A 23,361-nucleotide genomic window follows, 5' to 3' on the forward strand; every position below is an offset into this window, starting at 1 on the left:
CCAAACAATGTTACGTGTTGACCAAACCAAATGAACAGAACATAAATGCAAAAAGGCTGAAGAACTCAACTCTCGCGCGTGGCTTTTGTTGTTATCTGGTATCGAAGTGCCATCTGTTATCAAAGTATCCGCATAAACGGCGTGCTTCTAGTCTATACAATGTTTACTTAAATACAATTATATTCCTGACTAGCCCATAAATCAGAATAGTGTAGGTCCTACATTAACTGACAAAACAACATTTGTCTAGATATACCCATACAGGCCACCTACTCACAAACTTAAAATTAATATTTCATTATAAAGTTAAAACTGATATGAACGATACACTTTTTTTAAATATAGCAACAATTATTTAAGGGGAAGAAAAATATCAAATATTGGTGAAAAAAGGAATCATTAAAGTTTAACAGAACTTCTTCAAAAATCTATTAAATAAAGTTTACAATATTTTTATGTGTACATTATTATATTAAAAACACTTGTTTTATTCGATTGGAAAAAATAATTATGTTCATTACATACCCAAATGGGAAATCTGCAGTATTATGTTTTTTGCCTTGTGTTTTCGTCCGACACGTTGGCACACTATTGTTCCTATCACACAAACAATGAAATGTGTCTGTATATGCTTGATACATGTGTCGTTAGGAAATTTGTTAAACATTTAAATCAAGATATATTTAAAATAGGTACTTTATTTGATTTTATCATACATGTTATCTTATAAACGCGAGTGTATAGTGTCGACATGAAATACGACCTCAACGAGTATATGTTTATGTACGAGGCATATTTATTTTTCATCGGCAATAGTTTTCTGTACTTGTGTAATGTCTATATATCAATTATGAGTCCACAGAAAACTCCAGATTCATCCGATTATTACTTGAGTCTGATGATTTAATCATTGCCAGCTGTTTCAGAAAATTCTGGGAATTCGCCCGGCAAAATGCTACTTTAAGAATACAGTTGTCTTCCGATAGACTGTCTTTAGTTCGAATCTCATCATGTCAGATCCTGAGTTGGAATTGAACATGAAATTCGACTTATCTCACCTACTTAGATTCATCTAGAGAAATTTTAGCAAATTGGACAAATGTATTTAACAACGCTTTTAATTGGTCAATGATTTTTTTTGGTTTCATGGATATTGAACGGTTAAATATTTTTTCCGCTGATGAATTTAGCACGTTGCCACATGATTCATACATTAAGACATTTAACATTTGTTTCATATGTATTCCAAACATCCGCTTTTCACAGAAATGCTCTTTAACATGGACAACACAGCCGTGGTAATGCAGTTTGAATGAAGCAAGCTAGAACTATGAGAAGACAAAACATGCACGCAAACTCTTCAGAGTCCGAAGCTTAATCAATTCTTCGAGGTTAATATTGATATACACGTATGTGTTTTGCGAACAAGTACGTTCCAAGTTTGATGATCAGTGCGTTTTTCTACCAGTTATGACCCCCATGCTTAGTACTGACCGTACTAGGTCAGTAAGGCCTTTTTGTTAGATTGCTGTAACCCGGTATGTGGACAAATAGCCATAGGTGGCATATGAACGTTAATTCAGTTGTCCTCTTCAGACAAACATTTTGATTGCTATTGAAATAGGAGAATGCGAAATCTTTACCCAGCAACATCTCAGAAGAACTTTAGCTACCGGGTAGGTTGACGAAACTCTGTATGTGGATAGAGAGCCATATTGGGAATATGTATTCTATTTTAATATATTTTATATGTAACTGACATGATTGTAAACCTAAGTCATTAGTCTAAGACGTAAGCGAGAATGATGAAACGTTCTGGGATGCTATTCTTACAAAGGTATCAGCTCGATAGAGAACTGTTTGGCATGTCGTTGAGAAATCGTGCGCTTTTTTATGAAAATATTTGCAAAAAGCCACATGAAGCAGGTCAAAGGACTCGAATTTATCATCCATGTGCGTTTTTTCAGGAATTTCCGAATCTTTTGTCCAGAAGAGGTAGAATATCATCAAGAACTTGATTGAGCTTCAGATCATTTCTTTTAATGATCGATGCCAGAATGTAACTGCAGCTGGCAACTTTGTCAAACAGGGTAATGGCATGGTTTCTTTGTGTAACTTTTGTTTTCCGGGTTCCGTCAGCATATAGCGATGGAAATCGCAAACGGTATGTAGTATAAATTATCAAAAATACATATTGGTGTGTAATTATTTGTTACATTACTGTAATATAGCCTGCATCATTTATGGTCTGCGTACGTGTTTTGATCCTTATTTGATATTTATTGATCAAGTAAACAAGTTACACAATGTGTATGTGCACAAAGCTTTGGTAAACCAATTGCATAGGTTACACTTACTCAGGAAACGTTCAAGTAGTTTGACTCTCGTGACAAAACTGAAAGTCTATTATTTAATTGATGTGTCACACGTTTAACAAATAACTGAATTGTACAAATATTTTTTAATAGTGTGAGTCGTTTTTCGTCATTTCCCATATCCTGTTATATTCCTCTAAAAGATCTCTTCAAATTTTGTATTGTCAATTCATGATTTTAACGGTATTGTGTAATAAGAGCGTGCGAAGGATTCAAATCGGCATGACATATTCATTAAAAACTGGGAACGCAGTGTGTTGCAATATAAGTTCTACACAGTTACATATTTATACAGCAACACTGTTGGTAAGTATTTATCCAAGTAATTACCATGATGCGATATTGAAGTTCACATAAAGGAAGTGAGCCCAGCTTTATGCCTGTTTTGATCTCATCGTATCAATCATGTTTGATAAATATTGATAGGAATATTTATTTAAAACGCGAAAACAAGGCTAACAATTAGCTTTGGCATAGAGACATCGGAATTCATCGCCGATATCGACATAACACATAGCGCTGAATGGAAAAACTGTTATCTCGAGCCGTTTATACATTTCTGAAAGGCTAATCTAAAAGGGGAGGTAATTGTGTAATAATCAGCTAAGATAGGCGCGGTTGGATTTCAAGTCAAACCAAAGGATGCATGCGGCCTGACAGGACATCGAACTGTGCTCGTACTTTGGATTTGTGTTTGATTTGCCTGAAAACGTAGGTACATATGTTATGGTTCAGACTCGTATTACTTCAAGTTGAAATAATCATTACGAATCGCCCATATGCGATTAATTTATTATCATTCTGTGTACAGAGGTCTAAATTTAAATTGCTAGGGTTACCATTGTTTCAGTTTATAACACTTACTATTGGACGGCAAAATTAAAAGTACACTTATGATATATATATATGTTAATTATATCGAAATAATAATAATCTTTAAATTTAAATATTGCTACTAATAATAATGTAAATAATAATTATTTTATATTTAAATTAATTTATCATTCTAATGGTTGAAATATATGCGTTCACTTGTTTAACAAATCGAACCGTTTCAAATAATACTTGGCAGTGTATTAATTATTGAAATATGTTTTAATTCACGATCATTATTTGAACTACCCCGGTATACACATTTCACATTCTAAATAGAAAAAATTAACAATCTTTTTTTTTTCGTTAGTGTTTTTTGTTGTTCAAGCCTTGTGGCTGATGACAGAGCTTTACTTATGCCGTTCATTCAGACACTAGTTGAGTGAAAATGCAAATTGTTTAATTTGTATGCAATTGTTTTACATTGCGTCAAGCGGATTTATCAAACGTGAAGTTGGTATTTGCGATACACACTTGTCTATCACTCCTTGAGTGTTTATAGGCAGTAAGAACAAGCAAATGTTAGAATTATCAAATCGATAAAATGTAAACCCTTGGACACACAACCGACAGGTGTGGCTGTACATTTCTTTCATCTGTTTTATTATACTTTGATCTCGGCGACAACATCAACCATGCTTCGCTTTTTGGACGTGCGTACATGTGCTTATTGTTTCCCATACTAAATGTTAATACGGCATCATGTTTAGTTTCTAAAATTATGTTCCGTGTTAATTTATAAGTGATGCATTTAGTTTTTTATGTGTTAACATCAAATTTACAAATATTATATAAGCATGTATACTAAAGCTTGTGTCTGAAATCAACGCAAATGGCAAACGTTTTTTTTAATAACAACTTTTCACCTGTAAAAAATAATCAATAACGCCCTGGTTACAAAATGCTCGAGCTGATAAGGGTGAAAAGTAATAAACGTTCATCTTAAACACACGTCAATTTATTATTAAGGCGGTGGTCGATTTATTGACGAAAATGCAGCACTTTACACATTACTCGAATTTGTTTAAAACGCATTACAACATTATGTTTGCTTTGATGGTACATTTTTATAATTCACTAATAATACTTAGAGAAATAGATATAGTTGAGCTACATGTGTGCCTATTCTGTCGTAAAACTTCAATAGTAATTTACAATGGCCTGTTTGATAAACAGCGAAAACACTTTCGCAATTCTTATATGTTTGGAGGATTTATAACACTACTGTCTTCCGTTGTCCACGTGCAGAGATTTGATGTATTTGAGTTGCGCCATGCGATAATGGGCCTTATTTCATATGCGGCCAAAGTAGCTCCGTACCATCCAGCGCATGCGCAAAGTCTGGTCAGGAGTCCTGACTTAGCAGGCTGGTTTGAAGCTACGCTTGTCGAATATTGCATAAGGTCCATTTTCTAATGAAGCGGCTCAAAAAATATATGGAACAATATCCAAAATCATAAACATACCGAATGGTCATCCAACGTTTAATAAAAATTCAACGGTATGTTTTAATTACGTGGGAAATATTTTTACCGAACATTTGAAAGTTAATGAATTTCAGTGCGTGGACATTTAAATATGTTTATGGGTGTATTTAAATTATTCAGAGCTATGTATCAGCTCATATTCTGGCCATCAAACAAAAATAAGAGCACTTCACTTGACAATGTTAGATAACACTGTTTGTATCTCAGCCGAAATGTTTTATTGAGGATCGCATTCGAATGATATAAATGGGCTGTTTAAACGTGCACGTGAAATACGTGCTAACTGAAATGCGATGCAGTTGGCTGTCAAGATAATTTGATAGTTTGATAAGATGTCAATATCAATAAATGTCGGCGGGACGACCTCTTGAAAATCTTGTTTAATGTGCTACAAGGAAATTAAACGAATAGTAAAATAAAATGACAATCAAACCATTTTAAGTTGAGTAAAAAGCAAAAAAAAATGAATAAGTAAACAAACATGTGAATTTGATGAATTACCTAATACCGCAATTGTTAAAATTATATATATTTTGCTTTATGCCGATATCTGGATGTACTATACCGAAATCGGATATAACTTCAAGTAGGTTGTATTGGTAAATTTATTAATGAATTAGAGATACTGATGTATTCATTTTTGTATATTTTTATCAATTATATTTGCAATCAAGATTTCCGCATCTTTGGAAAAACAACATCCGTAGGTACTAACAACGCTACCTCATGTATGCACTCATTTCGATCAGATAATTTAGTTGATTCGACATGCGATTTTAGGAACTTTAATCTTTATTTTTTTTTGAATCCCCATATTTGATGGTAAGCGTCTTCAAAGACGACATCATTCATAAGTATGTAAACTAAACGTAGCACGTTTTGTAAATGAATTTGATTTAGCCGTAAGTACCCGTGTATAAATAAAAGATATTGCATTGTAGCAAATAATAAGAAACGGGTTGATCTCGAATACTGCCTTAAATACAGAAATCTGTCGTAGTTTAAAATATTTTAATTTGCTGAACCTACTTAACGAATTTTATATAAACGTAGTTGAGCATGAATATTTAACGATTTATTATTATAAAGAAAGTTGTCCGATAAACACTCACACACATACACGCACGCAAGCACGCATGGACGATAGTTTTTGTATCACTGACCATTAGATATTATACAATATCATGATGGAAATATTTATCTATATAACACGAAAATTAAATGTTTTTTTAATTTTCCGTAAAAGCAACACTTACAATGACACGAGTCAGGAAATACCAGAATTCAGTTAAAGACCTTGAAGTACATAATGGTAAAAAGCGAGAAAAGAAGTTCAAATTTTACACTCTATGAAATTCGGAAACATATAATAGAATGTCGCGAATTTGCGAGAATAAGGATTAGGTATATGCTAAGCGACATAAGACCCATGATAATTGCATTTGTTTTACAAGACACGATGTACTTTTCTCCGAAACGGACTCCAATTCTTTCATTTTGTCTCAAGCCAAACACATTTATCACTAAAGAGTTAATAATAATTATGACTAAAATAAATAGGCACACACCTTGTATTAGCAAGTCATTTATCATAATGTACAGTTCAGTGTAAACAATCAATGCAGGAACAAGATGACGTGTTAACATAAATGAACATAGCATGAATTAGTAAAGCACTTGACTGAACCGAACGTGACCAAGATACAATTAAATACTGTTAAACGAAACAAATATAACAAATTAAAACGTGATCGCTTACATTCGTTACATACAAGCTGATGTCGGAAAACATGTTTCTGAATTGTTCTTTGGGAAATATGTGTTATTGATTATATCAGCACAAATACCACACTGATAACGTAACCAAAAGAGGGAGTTTACCGGCCCGTCAACAGAGAATAAAAACGATCAGAACACATTGACTGATAAGGCACACAATACGCAACAAAGATAAAACACTGCACCCATGTGGGGCATTTTAAACATGTGCTTCTGCTTATCTGGGATCACTTGAGTCACTGTTGACTTTTGCTTGACTGGAATGACGTATAATTCAGTATGGAAATCAATATTTATACATTGACATTTTTATGTGTTTGACAGTTAATGTTTTTTATGGGAATATTGATGTAGATTTACATGTTCTTACCTAAATTCCTTGACTTTTGTTGATTCTTATAGTTGGAGTTGAATCGCATGTGTACATAAAGGTATATATAACTTGTTCCGTTTGTATTTCTTGTGATAATTAAAATATCGATATTCAAATACACATTCAACGAACATCGTTTGAAAATTATGTGGTAACTTAATTGAGTCTTGACTAAATAGTTTGCTAAATTTTTAGTTGGAACATCGCCTTCAATAATGAATCATCATATTCATGTGTGCTTTTATGAAATCAATGAATATGATAACAATAATTCTTGAAAAATATATACATTTATACTTTAGAGTGCAATTTACTTTTAATAGCTTTTTAAGATCAACACGTAGGATAATACGCGTTGAATTGGATTTAATAAATCAAGTTTTAAGTTTAGATAACATCTCTATTCAAACTTCGTTTTCATGACTAAAATACTTTAAACATAACATATTTAAACGGTTGTCAGATAAACAGCGATAGAAATTATTAAGACATGAATATATTTACTTTCTTAGAGTACGTTTATATACTGGTACCTTCTCTAGAGATGCCTTGTCGTTGGTGCGTTTTATATAAATAATTTTTCAAAGACAAACATCTGAATTACAGTATACAATTATATATATATATGATACTTCTTTTTCAGCAACTATGGTTAGTTTTAATGCAGTCGTGGTGGCCATGTCAAGTCTGTTCGTACACATGCCCGAAGGTAAGTTAACGAACTATACAAACTCCTTGACTACTCGGATATTATTTGGTGCTTTATTGACAATTAAATATTTCCGATAAACAAAAAAAACACACGAATTTGGCAGTAGTAGTCAAATCTTTATGATCAATTGAAATGCTGTGATAAACTTTAAAGTATACAATGAAAGTGGATACTGATCTTGAGTAACATAACTCCTATTGCGTAAATATATCTGGTTAAACCATATACACGTATGTGATATATATATGAATACTGATATTCGCAGCAGACACGCCGCGTTACAGCTTAAAACTTCTGTCTTACCGTGTCTCTTTAATGTATAAAATATCAGCAAAACCCTTATCATTCAGAACATAATGTGCAAATCGAATACCGATTATGGACTCGTTCATCGTATGCTGGCATTCGTCATAATAACAAAAACTGAATATTGATTAATTAATATTCTTTATTATTCGTTACACATTAACTCGCCTAAACATTAAACAAGAATATGACATCTTTTTCAGGAGCAATTTATAATTGTCCAGACATTTTTCACAAGGTTGAGGTCAATGACACAACACCCATTGGTAAGTAAATTCGCACACGTCAACTAGGAAATGCCTTTTTATTTAAGCTTATAATGTTATAGCGTGTAAACATTGTGCGTATAATTTGCAAAACTTGTATTTTGTGAACATTTCAATAAATAAAATTTTGCAATTTGACATACGATAGCGAAATTCTTTTCGATTTATCGTTTTTTATCTGTCATTAGAAAACGATCGATTTTAAGTTCCGTAACCCATATTATGTAATATCCTCAAACATTATTATATTTGCCGGAGCATACAGGCTTTTTCAAATAAGCATACTGGCTTACCAAATAACTATCTACTATTGACTATCTTAGCATTCATTTTCTTGAAACCGATTCTTGATATGTTAACATGATAGTTCTTTTGGTTATATTTACTCAAGACATGAACATCCCATCGCAATAGACATACAGTATACAGTTGTAAGTATGCACAATATAATGCCGTATTTTTCAGGGCATGTAGTGGTTACTACCACTGGAAATATTACACAGTTTAATGGATGCGGAAACTTTTTGGAACTATCGAACGGGAAACTTGTATTGAAATCAAAGCTAACGACGCTTTGTGTAAGCATACAATTACACAATTAAACTAATCATATATAACTTGTGTAATAGTATGGGAGAAAAAGCAAATTGTAAATCCCTAGAAAAGTGATTTCAACCAAGGCCATAAGCGCTCATTGCTATTGAATTGTAAAATATAGTTTAATTAAAAACCGCGTACATATACTATTTTGATTCTAACATGAATGGAAAAATATTAAACTGATGATTTCATCATGTAAATTATAATAGAATGTGACCATACAAGAATTCTTTCTGGATTGTTTTCGAATTGCTTTATTATATTTTATTAACGCTACTTGTGGGAAAGGACACAACTAAACACTGCTCGCAACAATTGTTCACTTGATCCCTTTGTTGTATTTCCATGTTGCAGGCAGACGAATTGCCTCTATGCCAATTTGATACAAGCGACTGTTCGAAGACGGTAGTGTATACAATTTAGAAATAATATTTGTAGGTCATAGTCTGTTGTAAAATAATAAACGGTCGGAAGTGAAGATTGGCAGGGTTTAAAGGAAGAAGAGTGCGAAGCACGGCTGATTTGATTCCACGCATCTAAACGGCCGTTGGTAATATGACAAAGAACTATTACCAACACGCATAATTAAGATTATAATACGGCTTTATAATGAATATTAATTCAAATATGGTTTTTTTCAATGTACTATTTTTGACGAAGCACCGCGCATATTTTTGATCTACGGCTGTACCATCGATTACTTGTACTAATTTCCATTAAACTCGTTAATTCGTAGGTATGCGAGTGCATGATCTATATGCACGAAAAGTCGTCTTTTAAAGACAGCCTCAGCGAGTTGCCTGTCAGAAATTTTGCATTAAATTATATATAATAGCAAAAAACCAGTTCATATTGATAATACATGTTGATAGTATGATCTTAACATTATGTATATTTATGTATATGTATTCATTTGTGTGTTCGTTTTTCTTTAGAATATTCTTCTTCTACTGACCATTGTGCGAACCGCATATTACAACATATCTTACAAAGAAGAGAATTATACAGTATCTATAAAAGAGGTAAAACACATTGCGAACACTTTTGCAACTTAAACGACAATGCATTAATCATCCATAATCGAACTTAAACCCTATGAAAAATGGTATGTAACTTAGATTCATTCGAATTTAAGTACCCAGCTTAATTTGTAATTTATAATACATCAGCACATTATCGCAGTAGTTTTTATTGCATTTAATAGATAAAAGTCTATATCAAGGGCATAACTTTTATCCTTTCTTATTTTTATGCTCGGTTTATTTGAAGAATACGAAAAATGCAACATTGCTGCAAATCGGTTCCGATAAACTGGGAGTAAATCTCGCGATTGGAAACTGTTATAATGGAGATGAAACCTCGTGGGAGCGTCAAAAATCATTCGCACTAAAGGTAAGTTTATTCCAATCAATTAAATGTACTAGTAAAGACATTTTCCAATCAAAATAATTATTTAATGAATATATTCGTATAAAAACAACAAACGAAAAAAATAATATTGATTGATGCATGTATGTCGTTAAAACAAAAGGAAACGTTTCGTTCAAATAAACATATAGTATTACTTAGAGTGCATTCATGTATTATTTATACCCAAGTCATGAGTATAACAAACTTTTATATAACTGCACTAAGTGCTTCAAAGAGGCCTTTACACAGATTTTGGAATGTTTTGAAGTTTGTCATTAAATGCTTTATATTGATAAATGTAAACATGGGATCTAAAAAGCTCCAGTAAAAAATCTAGAATAAAATTTAAAAAAGTAAAAAAAAAGTAGACCCGGGAGTAAAAGGGATCGAACCAGTGACCCCCCGAGTCCTGGAGTAAAAACCAATTAGACCGCTCGGCCATCCTGCCAAATATGTGTGAAAAACGTATTTCATACTTTATATAAGCAATCTTCGTAGTTTCACAAAATTGAACGACAACAACAGAACTCTCCAAATTATTCAATCGTTTCGCGTTGCAACGCTTTTTAATTTTAAGGTTTTTTAATCGTCAAAAGATGCATATAATGGCTATATTAGACCATGGTAAATGTTCAGTGTTACTGTTTCCTCACAAATATCATAACTAAAACGAAAATTTGCGAATCTGTAACATCTTTTTTCAATTTTGTCAATTTACCAAAACGTGAAAAGATCCCTTTAATTAAAACGTGCTCAGTTGCTTTTGACGTTTTATTTTTTATTTACGCTAACCTTTCGTCAGACTGAATCTGTGCCGTTTTTCTGGTCGGCCTCAAGAAACAGAAATTCCTTATATACATATGGCAATATCGATTATGAGAAACGCACTGAATATGCCCTGACAATCGAAGGAACATATGTGGTAAGTTTTATTTTGTGATTGGAATTATTTTGTTCTGAAATGTATAGGCTGCGTAATTGGCGCGTATGAATATTTCAAATACACAAATTAAGAGTATATAAAAGATCTAGTGATTTTTTGATTTAACAAACTGTATGTATAATTTGACCATCTCACGATTAGAAGAATTTCATTGGTTATCTTAGTTGATTAAATTATTGATAATTTAGTTAACAATTCAACCTATTTTCACTGTTGGTTGATCAAGATCTTTATGACAGACACATGCAATCTTGGTACGCTAATTTCTCATTACAGGGTATAAATGGTTCAGCAACAACGACGATCTTTGTGGAGATCATTGACGAAGATGACCAAAATCCAACATTCAACATCACAGACGGTATTGACTACAGACTGGATATCGCTGAAGGGGTGATGTTACTTATAGACTTGTGTGAAGAACTTAGATTAAAAACAAAAGACGTAATGCTGATGGAAATTTGCCGATCAATTTACAATTGTCAATAACCGCTTATAACGTTACACATCTTGAGCATTTTGTCTACCGCAAACAACAGACCGTTACATTTACTGTAATCATGTATTTTCGCACCTGGTTTGCTTATGTCTATGAAAACCGTGTTTATAATTTAAATGATTTCAAATATATCGTCATGGTGCACACATTGTTGTTAGACAACATAAAATTGTTTACTGTTGACTTAATAACATTATTTATGATTTATTTAATAACATTGAAGTACAAGTATCAATTCGTAAATATGTGGTCGTTCCGGATGTTCATTGCACAATTCCTATTGACAAATAGTTTTCAACATTTATTGAATACCAGTTTACATAATTAAATATTGTTCGATATCTTTGTCTTTTTCAGGACAACGCGACAGTGAATAGACCATACACTACAACGCCGGTTATATCCGCATATGATCCAGATTTCGGCATTAACGCAACCATTAAATACAAACTAAGAAGTGAGTGACACGTGTTTTTTTTCTCTACTAACGAACGCAATGTTATGGGGTATGAATTGTTACATTGTTGGTTCGTTTCTTAGTTGGTCTCGTGGCTTATTTGTGTTTCAAATAAGTTCTTCAATATATATTATATTTACATTAAACTTCGCACGCCTTATGTAAAGACGACGTGGTAGGGCGTGACGTATGTATGCCCGTTAACTTCATTACGGTCATCATAGTTTTTCCGTAGAACAACGTTATTAATTTCAGGTTATAAACCTGAACTTTATTAGTTTCAGGTTATAAACCTGGAACATTCTTTTATATAGAGATATCAGTGAATACAAAACTGATATTTCACTGTTTCTAACAGTGAAAAATAACAGTGAAAATTATCGATAGTTTTTATTGTTTGACCAAAACTTTTTTTTAGATATCTTTGATTTCCCCATAATCGCCCACCAAGGGCGACTACTCGGCATTGATTGTTTATAAAAACATACGGATAAGCTTCCATTGAACATACATTTAATAAAATTTCGGGGCAACCAACGGTAAATTATATTGTCTGGAATGGCAAACATACAATCATAATCATTTGTAAGCATAAAATAAAAAGAAAATGTGTTGAATTTGGTGGAATATAGGTTTTAATTCACTCGTGATCATATAAAAAATATATTTTCACTCATGGCTGCGCAACTCGTGAAATGATCCTTTTCTATGATCGCTCGTGAATTAAAATCGATATTCCACCAAATCCAATACATATCATGTATACATTCAACATTAATATAATTTGTATGGTAAAAGCTTGTGTTTTTTTGTTGTAAAATAAGTGTAATATAACACAAATATATTTGTATATGAATGTATGTTAAAAGTACAACAAGTACCGGTACATGTATGTATCCATCAAGTAGCTGTACATAAAAAACAACGTTTATGGACTTTTGTATACTATAAGAAAAATGTGTATGTAAGTATGTAATTTGCTACGTATGTATGTTATACTTGTCGTGGAAAATAAAATTTGGAAAAGAAAAAAAGGGTGTATTATAAGGATTATGTTGTTGTTTATAATCTCATGGTGCAGCTAGAAGTCTTTTGTTACAGCTATTACCCCATCTGCTGGTGCGCATCTTTTTACTATCGACTCTGACAAAGGGACAGTCAATGTTGCGGAAGTATTGGACTATGAAACGCAATCGAATTACCGACTCATCATCGAGGTAATCGTCGTTGTTCAACAAGGTGGTATTGATGCATTCAATACAGTTCTTTTTCAGACAACATAATTATGGTATCCGTTCTATCATTTTGTTTTGTAAAAACAAACCTGCTGTAACTCATTAAACAAATAACATGATGTGTATGTTTTATGAATTTTGAGAATATGTACTGAGTTTCTTTCATATTTTAAGACTCCGTCATGTTGTATTGAGCATGGCATAAAAAAACACCAATGCTCAGTTTTATCAAATATTATTGAGATTGCATATCAATACAATACGAAATAATAACACAATAAAAACATTGTTTACTTTATTTGAGTATTTTTTCCAAAAGAACATATTTTTATTGTATCGCAAAATTCTTTGAATTCATGTTTTTGATAATTCCAAACTATATTTTATTTATACTTTGTAAATTCATGTTGCCTGTTTGCCTGTTAGATTCCCAGAGGATGATGTTCTTGTGTTAGTGAATATAATAGTTGCATTTTATTGTTAAGGCTTATCAAGTTGACAACCCACAGTCGCGCACCGCTCAAGCAACTATAAACGTTAACGTCATAGACATAGATGATCACAAACCATTTTTCCGACCGGATGTTGACGAGGTGGTGTTATTAGAACATTCAGCCGTTGGTACACACGTGTATAACGTGAAGGCCTTGGATACCGATGCAGTATGTGTATTGTGTTTACGCAACCTTAGAGAAGGCGGCACATAGCACTTTTGTATCGCGTTTTGAATGTCCATAGACTCTCTATTGACACAAATTGATGGATTTCAAGTAACAATAGTAATTTGGCAATAAAACTGCTTTTTTTAAAGCCATAATTTGATTATTTTGCATGGTGTTTCAACCTTGGCCAGAATTTTACAATCATGAGATCTCGTGTTGTGTGTCACACCTGTCTACCTTACTCTATGTTCAAGGTCACACCTGCAGGTCAAAGATCAAAATTGGCCTTTGTCATAAGCGGAGATTTGAGACACAAATCAAATGTGTTTGGTGGGGGATGATTGGCATCTTTTTCCTCTGGACTAATGTTTTGTTGTGTATTGTTTCTCTTATTAATTTACAAAGACATGTTTATTTGATTCAAACTTGTGTTTCAAAGTGTTCTCTTAAAATGTATCGACGTCTTATTTGAGGCTTTTATACAGCTCGTGTTCCTACCATGTAATATCGATATTTCTTTTTCGGCGATGGACATTACACCATTCATTTCAGGGAGAAAACGGATTCATTACTTATAGGATCATTGGCAAAACCGAGGCGTTTGAGCTTCTTAGAATTGACAACATTTCGGCAGCATTGAATGTTAAAGATCCGGCGAAAATTGATAGAGAAAACCAGGAAAACATTACCGTTATTGTAAGTATCAACTGGGTTAATTTTTACATGTTTAGGATGCTAGTTAAACATTTATAGACTTGGAAACTAAAAGCAACATGAAGAGCACTTATATATGCATGCATTACGGCATAATTGCGTTTCTTCATTGTAACATGACATTAATGTACTTATTATTTACTAATTTGTATGTATTTTTCTAGATTGAACCGTTAACACATCATGGTGAAGCAGGTCAAAACAACCTAACAGTGAACATTCGTCTAGAGGATATCAACGACAACAATCCGGTTTTCGGTATCCCTGATCTGTCTGAGTTCAGTTTCACGTATGTGAATCAGTCTGCTGGAACGTCTATAGGAAAGGTAATACATGTACTAAAGACAATTTCACCAATGTTCATTCTATGCGAATTAAACATTCTGTCATTGAGTTGAAATTCTAAAAATGCCTTATCATAATGCTTGACTATGTGTGAGCTCTCATTCTTTACCAAAGCTTTGAAGTCCTCAGTATATTGCGTTCCCATATTCTTTCAAGATTCACAGTCTACTTCTTGTTTGTGTTTCCCTGTTGATCAATATGAAGTTTGGATTACTAACTATTGTTTCGGTTTTCGTCCTGCTGTTTTTTGTGGTTTTATTTCAAATCGGCATCCAGCAGATTTATTTTTTGATGAACTAACTTAAATCCTTATGAGTTGTTGATCGTATAGTGACGTTTGCTTTAACGAAACAGGTTGAGGCAACTGATAAGGATACTGGCGTTAACGCTCTTCTATACTATGAGATAGTTAACGGGACAATGAACGCAGGGAATTGTAATAACGAAAGTCCATTTATTCTCAACAAAACAACCGGGGTTATTGTTATGAGCAGAAGTAATCTCCCATGTGATGGATACCGATTTGTTGTTCAGGCTTGTGACAATCCTAATAATCCTATTGCGAGGTCAGTATCATCAATTGGTTTCTTTACATTAAAGATAAACATGTCATTTTCAAAAAAATTATACATCAGAACAGTATTCAATTTCATGGTGAGAAATGCTTTTAAATATTAGATCAACTGCAAAACGCATATAATTGGATGATTTACAGTTTTCATAATGAACAAATATGCACATTTATGTAAAAAAGTATTTCTTTGTTTATTCTACTTACGTATTTAATGTTAGAACGTATCGCTTCAGGCGATGCTCAATTACTACGGTTGCGGTTGCTAGGATAGCCAATGCGACTGTGGATAACCCTCGTCAGGACATAAACGTCACGGAATCCGTAACCATCAATACTTACGTCGCTCAACTGATGGTAAATCTAGAAAAGCGATGTCCATTGAATTGTTCGAAGTGTCTTTAAGTGTTAAATTTTACTGTTTGATTCATCAATATTGCTGCATGATGAACAACTATAATACATAAGAGCTCAATTTTTCACTAATTTCTTTTATAAGAATAATACCGTTGCCAATTTACACAAGTTACATGTTTGCCTTCGTGTTGTTAATATTTGTGCATTTATTTTTATCTGACAGTTTTATAGCAATACCATTTGCAGAATATTTTTCTTATGTCTATTGATTGATACATTTACTGTACGTTTGTCAGTGTGAAAGTTTCGTATTACGTAATTAATGAATGTTTAAATGTTCAGTTAAAACTTACTATTGGTCAAGAATGTTCAAACGCTTAAAACTTGTATTTTACATTCGATCGATAAACAGCAAATTCAGAAAACGAAATACAAACAATAATCAATACAATGATATATTTTAATGTTATAATTACAACATTCTTGACTTTATAAATAAATAAATATATATATATATATGTATTATGTTACAGTGTGGTGGCACAGGTTTGACGTATAAAGTAATACCCAATATAGCTGCAGTGCCGTTTGGTGTATCTCCCAGGTAGGTCTTGTATTACGTATGATTAATTGTGTCGTGATATTGGTAAAGATGAGTACTATAGCATTATACCAGCGCTTTTATAGTATGAACATACTTACAATTTGACAACATGATATTGTTCTTATCATTACTACAAGTTCTTGTATCTGAGTCAAGTGACCGATCGCCATACGTTTAGACAATGACAACAACACAAACTGGTGATACATACTTCTCAACAATTATAGTAGCTTTATTTGTGCTCTGTTCTGTTCAACTTTAACACCAATAAATAGTTAAAAAGAATACGGTTACGATGAGTGCTTAGTATATAGAAAAAGTTGAAATCGGCTGATTCATAGGACAACTTTTGAAGGGTTGCTTATTCTGGTTCGGCCACTTCGAGAAAATATTCTGAATCATTCTATACTTAATATTAAGACACACATGAATGATTCTTACACGTTATTCAGTGCTATAGTCAACTACTGGGTGCTAAATTGTGAAAATGAAGCTGTAACCTCAATCCACATTATTTCTATACTTACTGAAGCACTTTAAATCATTTGGCAAATTACAAAGAAGGTGCTTCATAAGATTAATAAATTGTGCTTTTAAAACGTACGGTTAAGATAACGTGTTTCAAGCATTTAATATTTGAGCATTGTTTCTTATCTGTATACAAATTAGAATAATACGAGTGCATTTGAGGTTTATTTGAATATTATCGAGATACGAAATGTTAATGCAGCGAGATAACATAATGTTAAATGAAATAAAATAAATACTGTTAATATTAATTATCAAACATCGCTCATTTGCATTTTGCAGTATGTATATGAGTGTACTATATATATATATATATATATATATATATATATATATATATATCTCAAATTTATCAAGTATTAAAATTTGTGTAATTAATAAAGTACCGTCGCTTTTAAATATCGAGTATATGTAAGCTTAATTTGCTTGTTAATTTGAATAATTAAAGTGTCGTCTGTTTATTTTTGCGAGCTAATTTATTACTTAATTTCATTTGATTATTGTATAAAATAAATTCACAGACAGAACAAAGTCGTTAACAAACTTCACGAACGAAAACACATTCACGACTCGGCTTACCAGTACACTAAAGACCCCATCACACTAGGCCTCGTTCATGAAGACCGCGCTGCGTCCTGTTACTGTTATAGGACGTAGCGAGGACGGGGTAAAAATTGTTAAAAAATGCGTTTCTCAATTTATTGATACGGCCATACGACATTGCGCTAAGTGCTATCTACGTCCAGCACGTTCCCACTATGTTCTTACTGCGCGTGTATTCAGGCGAGTACCACGTCCAACACATTCTTGCTATTCTGTAACTACGCTCGTACTAAGTTGCTACTGCGACCGCCAAGATAGCACTGCGTTCTTACCACGCGCCATCACGTTCTCACCGCGTCTGCATATAAATACTGCGATTCGGCTCGATCTGATGATTCAATCGGCGACTTTCTTCTGAGTAAAAGTAAAGTATATTACATCAGAAAATATGCCGAGAAGGGAGGGGGCTGCAAAGCAGCTACGAAAGCAAAACCGAGAACTCAACGAAAATTCAATGAAAGAGGAAAGTGGTGATCCGGATTAGCCTTTGCGAATTGCACAGGCTGATCCAAGGCGGCATTTTACGTAGGTATCACTAAAACAGCTTTTTTTCATGGAACGACGCAGTTTTGTTATACATTAACTGCAGTATGACCTATGAATAAACAGAGTTAGGATTTTATAAATTAACTCGTACATATTTATGCAAATTATATTACATAACCAATTTAACAAACCATAATTTAATTACCAATACAAAGTAAATTTTACACATCACATAATGTCAAATGTAATCATTAGTTAAACCAGGAAAACATTTAGTTATCAGTCTTAGTAGGTCCAAAACTCTTATCCAACTCTATTGTTTTGTTACCATATGTTCTTCCCATGGCATCGATCCTGCTCGACTTTTTAAGTACAACTTCAGATACTCCCGTTGCCTCTTCCCTGCTACAGTATCCCTCTTAGGTCCGTTGATTGCTTCAACTTCATGCATGTTTGCATTGGCTCTCCAGAGGCCTGGTACTACATTATGCTGATCATCCTCCGCGTCAAGTTGGGCATTCTGCGTAACGGGATACCGTTTTCTCATTAGATTATGAAGGCACATGCAAGCCTCGAGTACAGTTCTCACTATGTCAGGTCCTTGCATCATTGTGGTCAATACTATCTGCCATCTCTGTGCCAGTATACCAAAAGCGTTATCTACGACACGTCTCCCTCTTGAAATTCTATAGTTGGTTATAAACTCTTTCTTCAAAGTCCTCGGTGGGAATACGGTTTCATCAGGTGGGTTCGTAGTCAAAACGCGTCATCACCCAAGATAAAATATGGCATGTCCTGAGCATCATTGGGTATTGGGTCTGGATCTGGGAATTCGATTGTTCCATTTTCCAAACACTCCTTCAATTCGAACTCGTTGTACATCTGAGCGTCAGACATGGACCCGTATCCACCAATATCTGTCCACACAATCTTACAATCGGCGTCCACCAAAGCCAGAAGAACCACCGACAAGAAGCCTTTGTAATTGTGATCCAGTGTTATGCGGGCATCTGATAGCCACATGTTTTCCATCAATTACTCCACAGGAGAGTGACACATTCCACATTGTCTGAAACTCTTCCGCAATAGTGCGCCATTCTACTTGTGATGTTGGGCATGATATTACCTCGTCCTTATATTCGTCAACAATTTCCCGGCACACTTTAAGAATAAACAAAGATATTGTGTTCCTAGCAACTCTTAAGGCGTACTGCAAGGACAGGTAACAGATGCCTAGTGTCGTAACGTAATCGCAAGTTCAGACCTTGATTCAGCGCTTTTCTGCAATGGGTGTCTGTCTTCTGACATCTTGGACCAACTTGGTTGAGAAGCTCATAATTTCAGAAGGCATTCTAAGAAAATTAAAGAATGACCGCTGATCTTCCATTCTTAATTCCGCCATTAGTCGGTCATAATGGCTGAATTGCAGCCTTGTTTCTGCTGAGAGCCTAGGCCGCATCAAGCAAGACCTGGGTTGTCTTCTATTTGCTCTCTACCCTCTCCTTCTCACAAGCAATAGTGCAACCTGTCCATCGAGAAAAGCCTGTTGTCCAGCCAATACAGCAACATGCTGGAGACGTTCTTGGTTGTCCATTCCATATTTAAATGGAAGTGAAAGTGAAATGACTCCAGTTTTATACTCGACCAACAGAACGTGGCATGGTCGTGGCTAGAGCCTGCTTCAAACGTACATTAGACGTTATAAGCACCGGTATAGAACGTACTTAGAACTTAATGCGGTCTTTTGAAACGTAGTAGGGACGTATATTTGTCGCTACACTAGCGTGAAAGGGTCGTAGTGAGAACCCGATGGACGTAGCAAGAACGTAGTGACGATCTAGAGACAACGTGATGCGAACGTCACACACTCGTCCACGTCTGCACTACGCGCGTATTGCGCCAATGAGGTTCTTACTATGTTTAAGCTACGTCATTACTACGACCTTACCAAGTTCTTACCACGTCCTGATTTGACCACGTCCTCGCCACGTAAGTTTTGAACAGGTTCAAAGTTCACCCACGTCCTTCACGTCCATGAAAACCGTACCACGCGCAAAGCCGTGTCTACTGCGTCGTTGCTACGTTGTACACGTTCGCACTGCATCCTCTCATATTTTTGACGTACTGGGAACGTGGCCTAGTGTGACGGGGGTATAAACAAAAACTGAATTAAAAGATCGCGAACGAATAAAAATAACGTCTGCATTATTATTGATAAAAAATCAATGCATCATTCTGATGCTTTGCTATGCAATCACCCTAGCTAAAGCCCCTAGGGACTAGCTCATGCGCAGCAAACCTAAAGATGTGTTTGTTTGTAGGATAAACAACGATAACAATAATAAACATGAATTATTTAAGTTTAACTACTTAAACTGGCCTATTGTTTTTTAGTAAGGTCTTTAAATAAGAGCATGCACTGATATTAATAGCATTATTACGTATATGACGTTGTATTGACTTTGTGTGTTTTAGCGGAATTTTGAAGACGACTGGAGTTTTAGACAGGGAAAACATTTCGACGTATGAATTTCTGGTGCAAGTTCTACCAGTATGGGCAGGTTGGTAAATCACTGATCACATGCTGTTATCGTGTTCTGCTTGTAGCACATACATACCGGATACGAATATTTTTCCCTTATGTATCAGCACGTCGTGAGTAATTCCATTCCTTCCTATTCTCTGAGCGACAAACCAGATGACGTTGTTGGGTTAAATAACATGACGTTACTGATACATACTAAAAGCCAAAGGCTGGCCTACAACTTAATTCCTGAAATAATTTAACAAAAGGATTGCAAATGACAGTGGGTGTCAGAACATTAGCACGATCCTCTTTATGCATAATTAGCATTTTTACATATTTTGTAACATAAGCTTTATAATTTGATTTATGCGATACAGTTATGTTTTTGACAACTTTAGTGCACGTAAGTCCATACAATTGTTTTTTTTCTTATGTTTATTAAATAAATAAAACCATAGACGATAAATTATTTATGTGTATTATGCATTAGTCATTTACAAATCATTAATCTCAGGTGAGATACGATATATTCCTGTAGTACTTTTTTAACATACACTGTCATTATTGCAACGACATTTTGCTAAAACGTTTTTGTCAGTTTTCTAGTGTTTATTACATAGGAACACAACAATATTTTAACTCTAATGTAGGTCAAATGCAACTTCAACATAAGTATAAACATCCTTGATGTGAACGACAATGCCTCCTGAATTTCACCCTGACACGTACATACTATACGTTGGAAACCCCACTGAAAAGGGGCTAATCGTCGGCAGAGTTCGTGTAAGTATGGTGAAACATTTTGCTAAAGCTCATTGTTTTAAATTATAGTTGTTTTCTATTATGTGAGGATTTCAATTTGTGTTTAAATCTTCATTTACTATCGCAAGTATGAAATAATGTCTCAAGCATAATGTTGTCATTGCATATGAGAACGGTCCAATTTTTCACAAAAAAACATCGTTTTGTTACTCTTACAACTTACTTTTGCAAAGGCGGTTAGAACAACAATTTCTTAAACGTACATTTAAGTTGATTGTTCTTACCACAGTCCATAGAAATAACGTATAAAAATTTCGCAATTGTTTTTAACTCTGATAAATAAGATTGTTTTCAGTTATAGACTATTGAAATATAATGAAACAAGTTTTTTTTTCATATAACGCAAATTATATAATTAATTGTTTTAGTTGGATCATTGAGGGTTTAATAATATTTCAGGCAAATGATTCTGATATCGGCCGACAACGGATTTGTGAATTATTCGTTCAAAACCAAAAGGTAAGATCAAAAATAAATATAGACATTAATTTCTAGAATAATATGTAACTGCCCTCTCTGCATTTCAAGCTCTTTCATACACATATTTTTACATTATCGGTTTGTCGCAAAAATATGAGAGTAAATACTAATCCCCTGATTTATTTATAGATATTAAGGAAATGTATTAATACTCACAAGTAATTTATTGTTTTGTGCTCATATGGTAAAATGTTATTTCACTGTGCGAATTGTCGAAACCGGATTTTTCTATCTTTATGTTCATGTATTGCTGTTATTCAGCGGTCAATCGTACTTAATCAACGGTTCATCCGGGGAAATCAGTCTTGTTAGTCCAGACCATGTCAGGGGATATTGAGCAACTTGTGGTCATTTGCGGCAGACCAAGGAACACCAAGATACGAGGCTTCGGCTGTTGTTTATGTAAGCAATCTTCAGTTTGAACTCATATTTATATAGAATATTTATTATAAATAACCTCAATTGAGCGAAGATAAAGTATCGATCTTTCTATTGAAACTATCTTGTTTATCACGCTCGAATATATACACTTGTATCGATACAATTCTGTAAAAAGTTCAGACAATTCATTTTGGTTCAAGCTAGTATACCCAAAACACGTCTTAAGACTATGCTAAAATAATTTCAAAGACTGTGTACCATTGAGCAATTAAGTAAACAACCTCTTGACATAATATTGCATGTTATTTTATTTCAAAATGGATGTTTGCCCATAACAAGAAATAAATAAACACAATATAAGTGAAACAGTAAAACTTCGCTTGCCAAATCAAAGACCATTTGCCTTATTTGTTTCAGATCATATTCACATTCAGATCATAGTCAATGACTGTTTCATTATTGACTTCTATATGCATATTGGTGACCTGACATTTTCGGATTATTTTATTCTCTCATACGTATTAGTTTATTAAGAAATAGGTAAACAAACAGTTCGGCAGGGTAGTGATACTCATAACGTATCCCAAAACTAACTCTTTTCAAGGTCCTCAGTGGAGATGCTGGTACAAGCTCGGTTCCACTAAACACGCCTCTGCAAAAAAGACAGATGGACAGATAACAAACAAAGAAAGAATCATTTGAAAGGTAAAAAGGATCGATATAAAAAATTGCATAATTGTATATATGTATATGACATAATTGTTAAACAATATTCTTATGAAAAGTAAAGGCATATTTTCGTTGACGATAAACTTACGTTATAAATAAAACATTATGGTCAGAAGTATGGTTCAGGGCAGTGGATCATTATGCTCGTTAATTGCACGATAAAAAAGCAGTTTTGAAAGCCAATGCCATAAATAATAGTTGATATTGTTTATACCCAAGTATTTCTTTTTTGTTTTT

At 33.7% G+C, this 23,361-nt stretch overlaps 1 protein-coding gene across 1 annotated transcript; it reads left to right on the forward strand.

The window, feature by feature from the left end:
- The first annotated feature begins 2,973 nt into the window (after positions 1 to 2,973).
- On the forward strand, positions 2,974 to 22,836 carry LOC127852667 (protocadherin Fat 4-like). The gene is made up of 19 exons (XM_052386617.1): positions 2,974 to 3,086; positions 7,531 to 7,596; positions 8,109 to 8,171; positions 8,637 to 8,749; positions 9,126 to 9,176; positions 9,707 to 9,793; positions 10,041 to 10,163; positions 10,984 to 11,103; positions 11,401 to 11,517; positions 11,981 to 12,080; positions 13,182 to 13,297; positions 13,801 to 13,977; positions 14,530 to 14,673; positions 14,856 to 15,017; positions 15,391 to 15,602; positions 15,844 to 15,964; positions 16,498 to 16,568; positions 20,661 to 20,736; positions 22,813 to 22,836. Exons 2-19 carry the CDS (start codon positions 7,536 to 7,538, stop codon positions 22,834 to 22,836), a joined length of 1,938 nt encoding a protein of 645 aa, XP_052242577.1. The 5' UTR covers positions 2,974 to 3,086; positions 7,531 to 7,535.
- The last annotated feature ends 525 nt before the right edge of the window (positions 22,837 to 23,361 follow it).

Source organism: Dreissena polymorpha, chromosome 12 (genome assembly GCF_020536995.1).
Source record: "Dreissena polymorpha isolate Duluth1 chromosome 12, UMN_Dpol_1.0, whole genome shotgun sequence".
Lineage (NCBI taxonomy): Eukaryota > Metazoa > Mollusca > Bivalvia > Myida > Dreissenidae > Dreissena > Dreissena polymorpha.

Coding starts and splice junctions, on each gene's coding strand:
- LOC127852667 (XM_052386617.1), top strand. CDS start 7,536: ATGGTTAGTTTTAATGCAGTCGTGGTGGCCATGTCAAGTCTGTTCGTA. Junction 7,597..8,108: donor GTTCGTACACATGCCCGAAG/GTAAGTTAACGA, acceptor CATCTTTTTCAG/GAGCAATTTATAATTGTCCA. Junction 11,104..11,400: donor CAATCGAAGGAACATATGTG/GTAAGTTTTATT, acceptor TTCTCATTACAG/GGTATAAATGGTTCAGCAAC.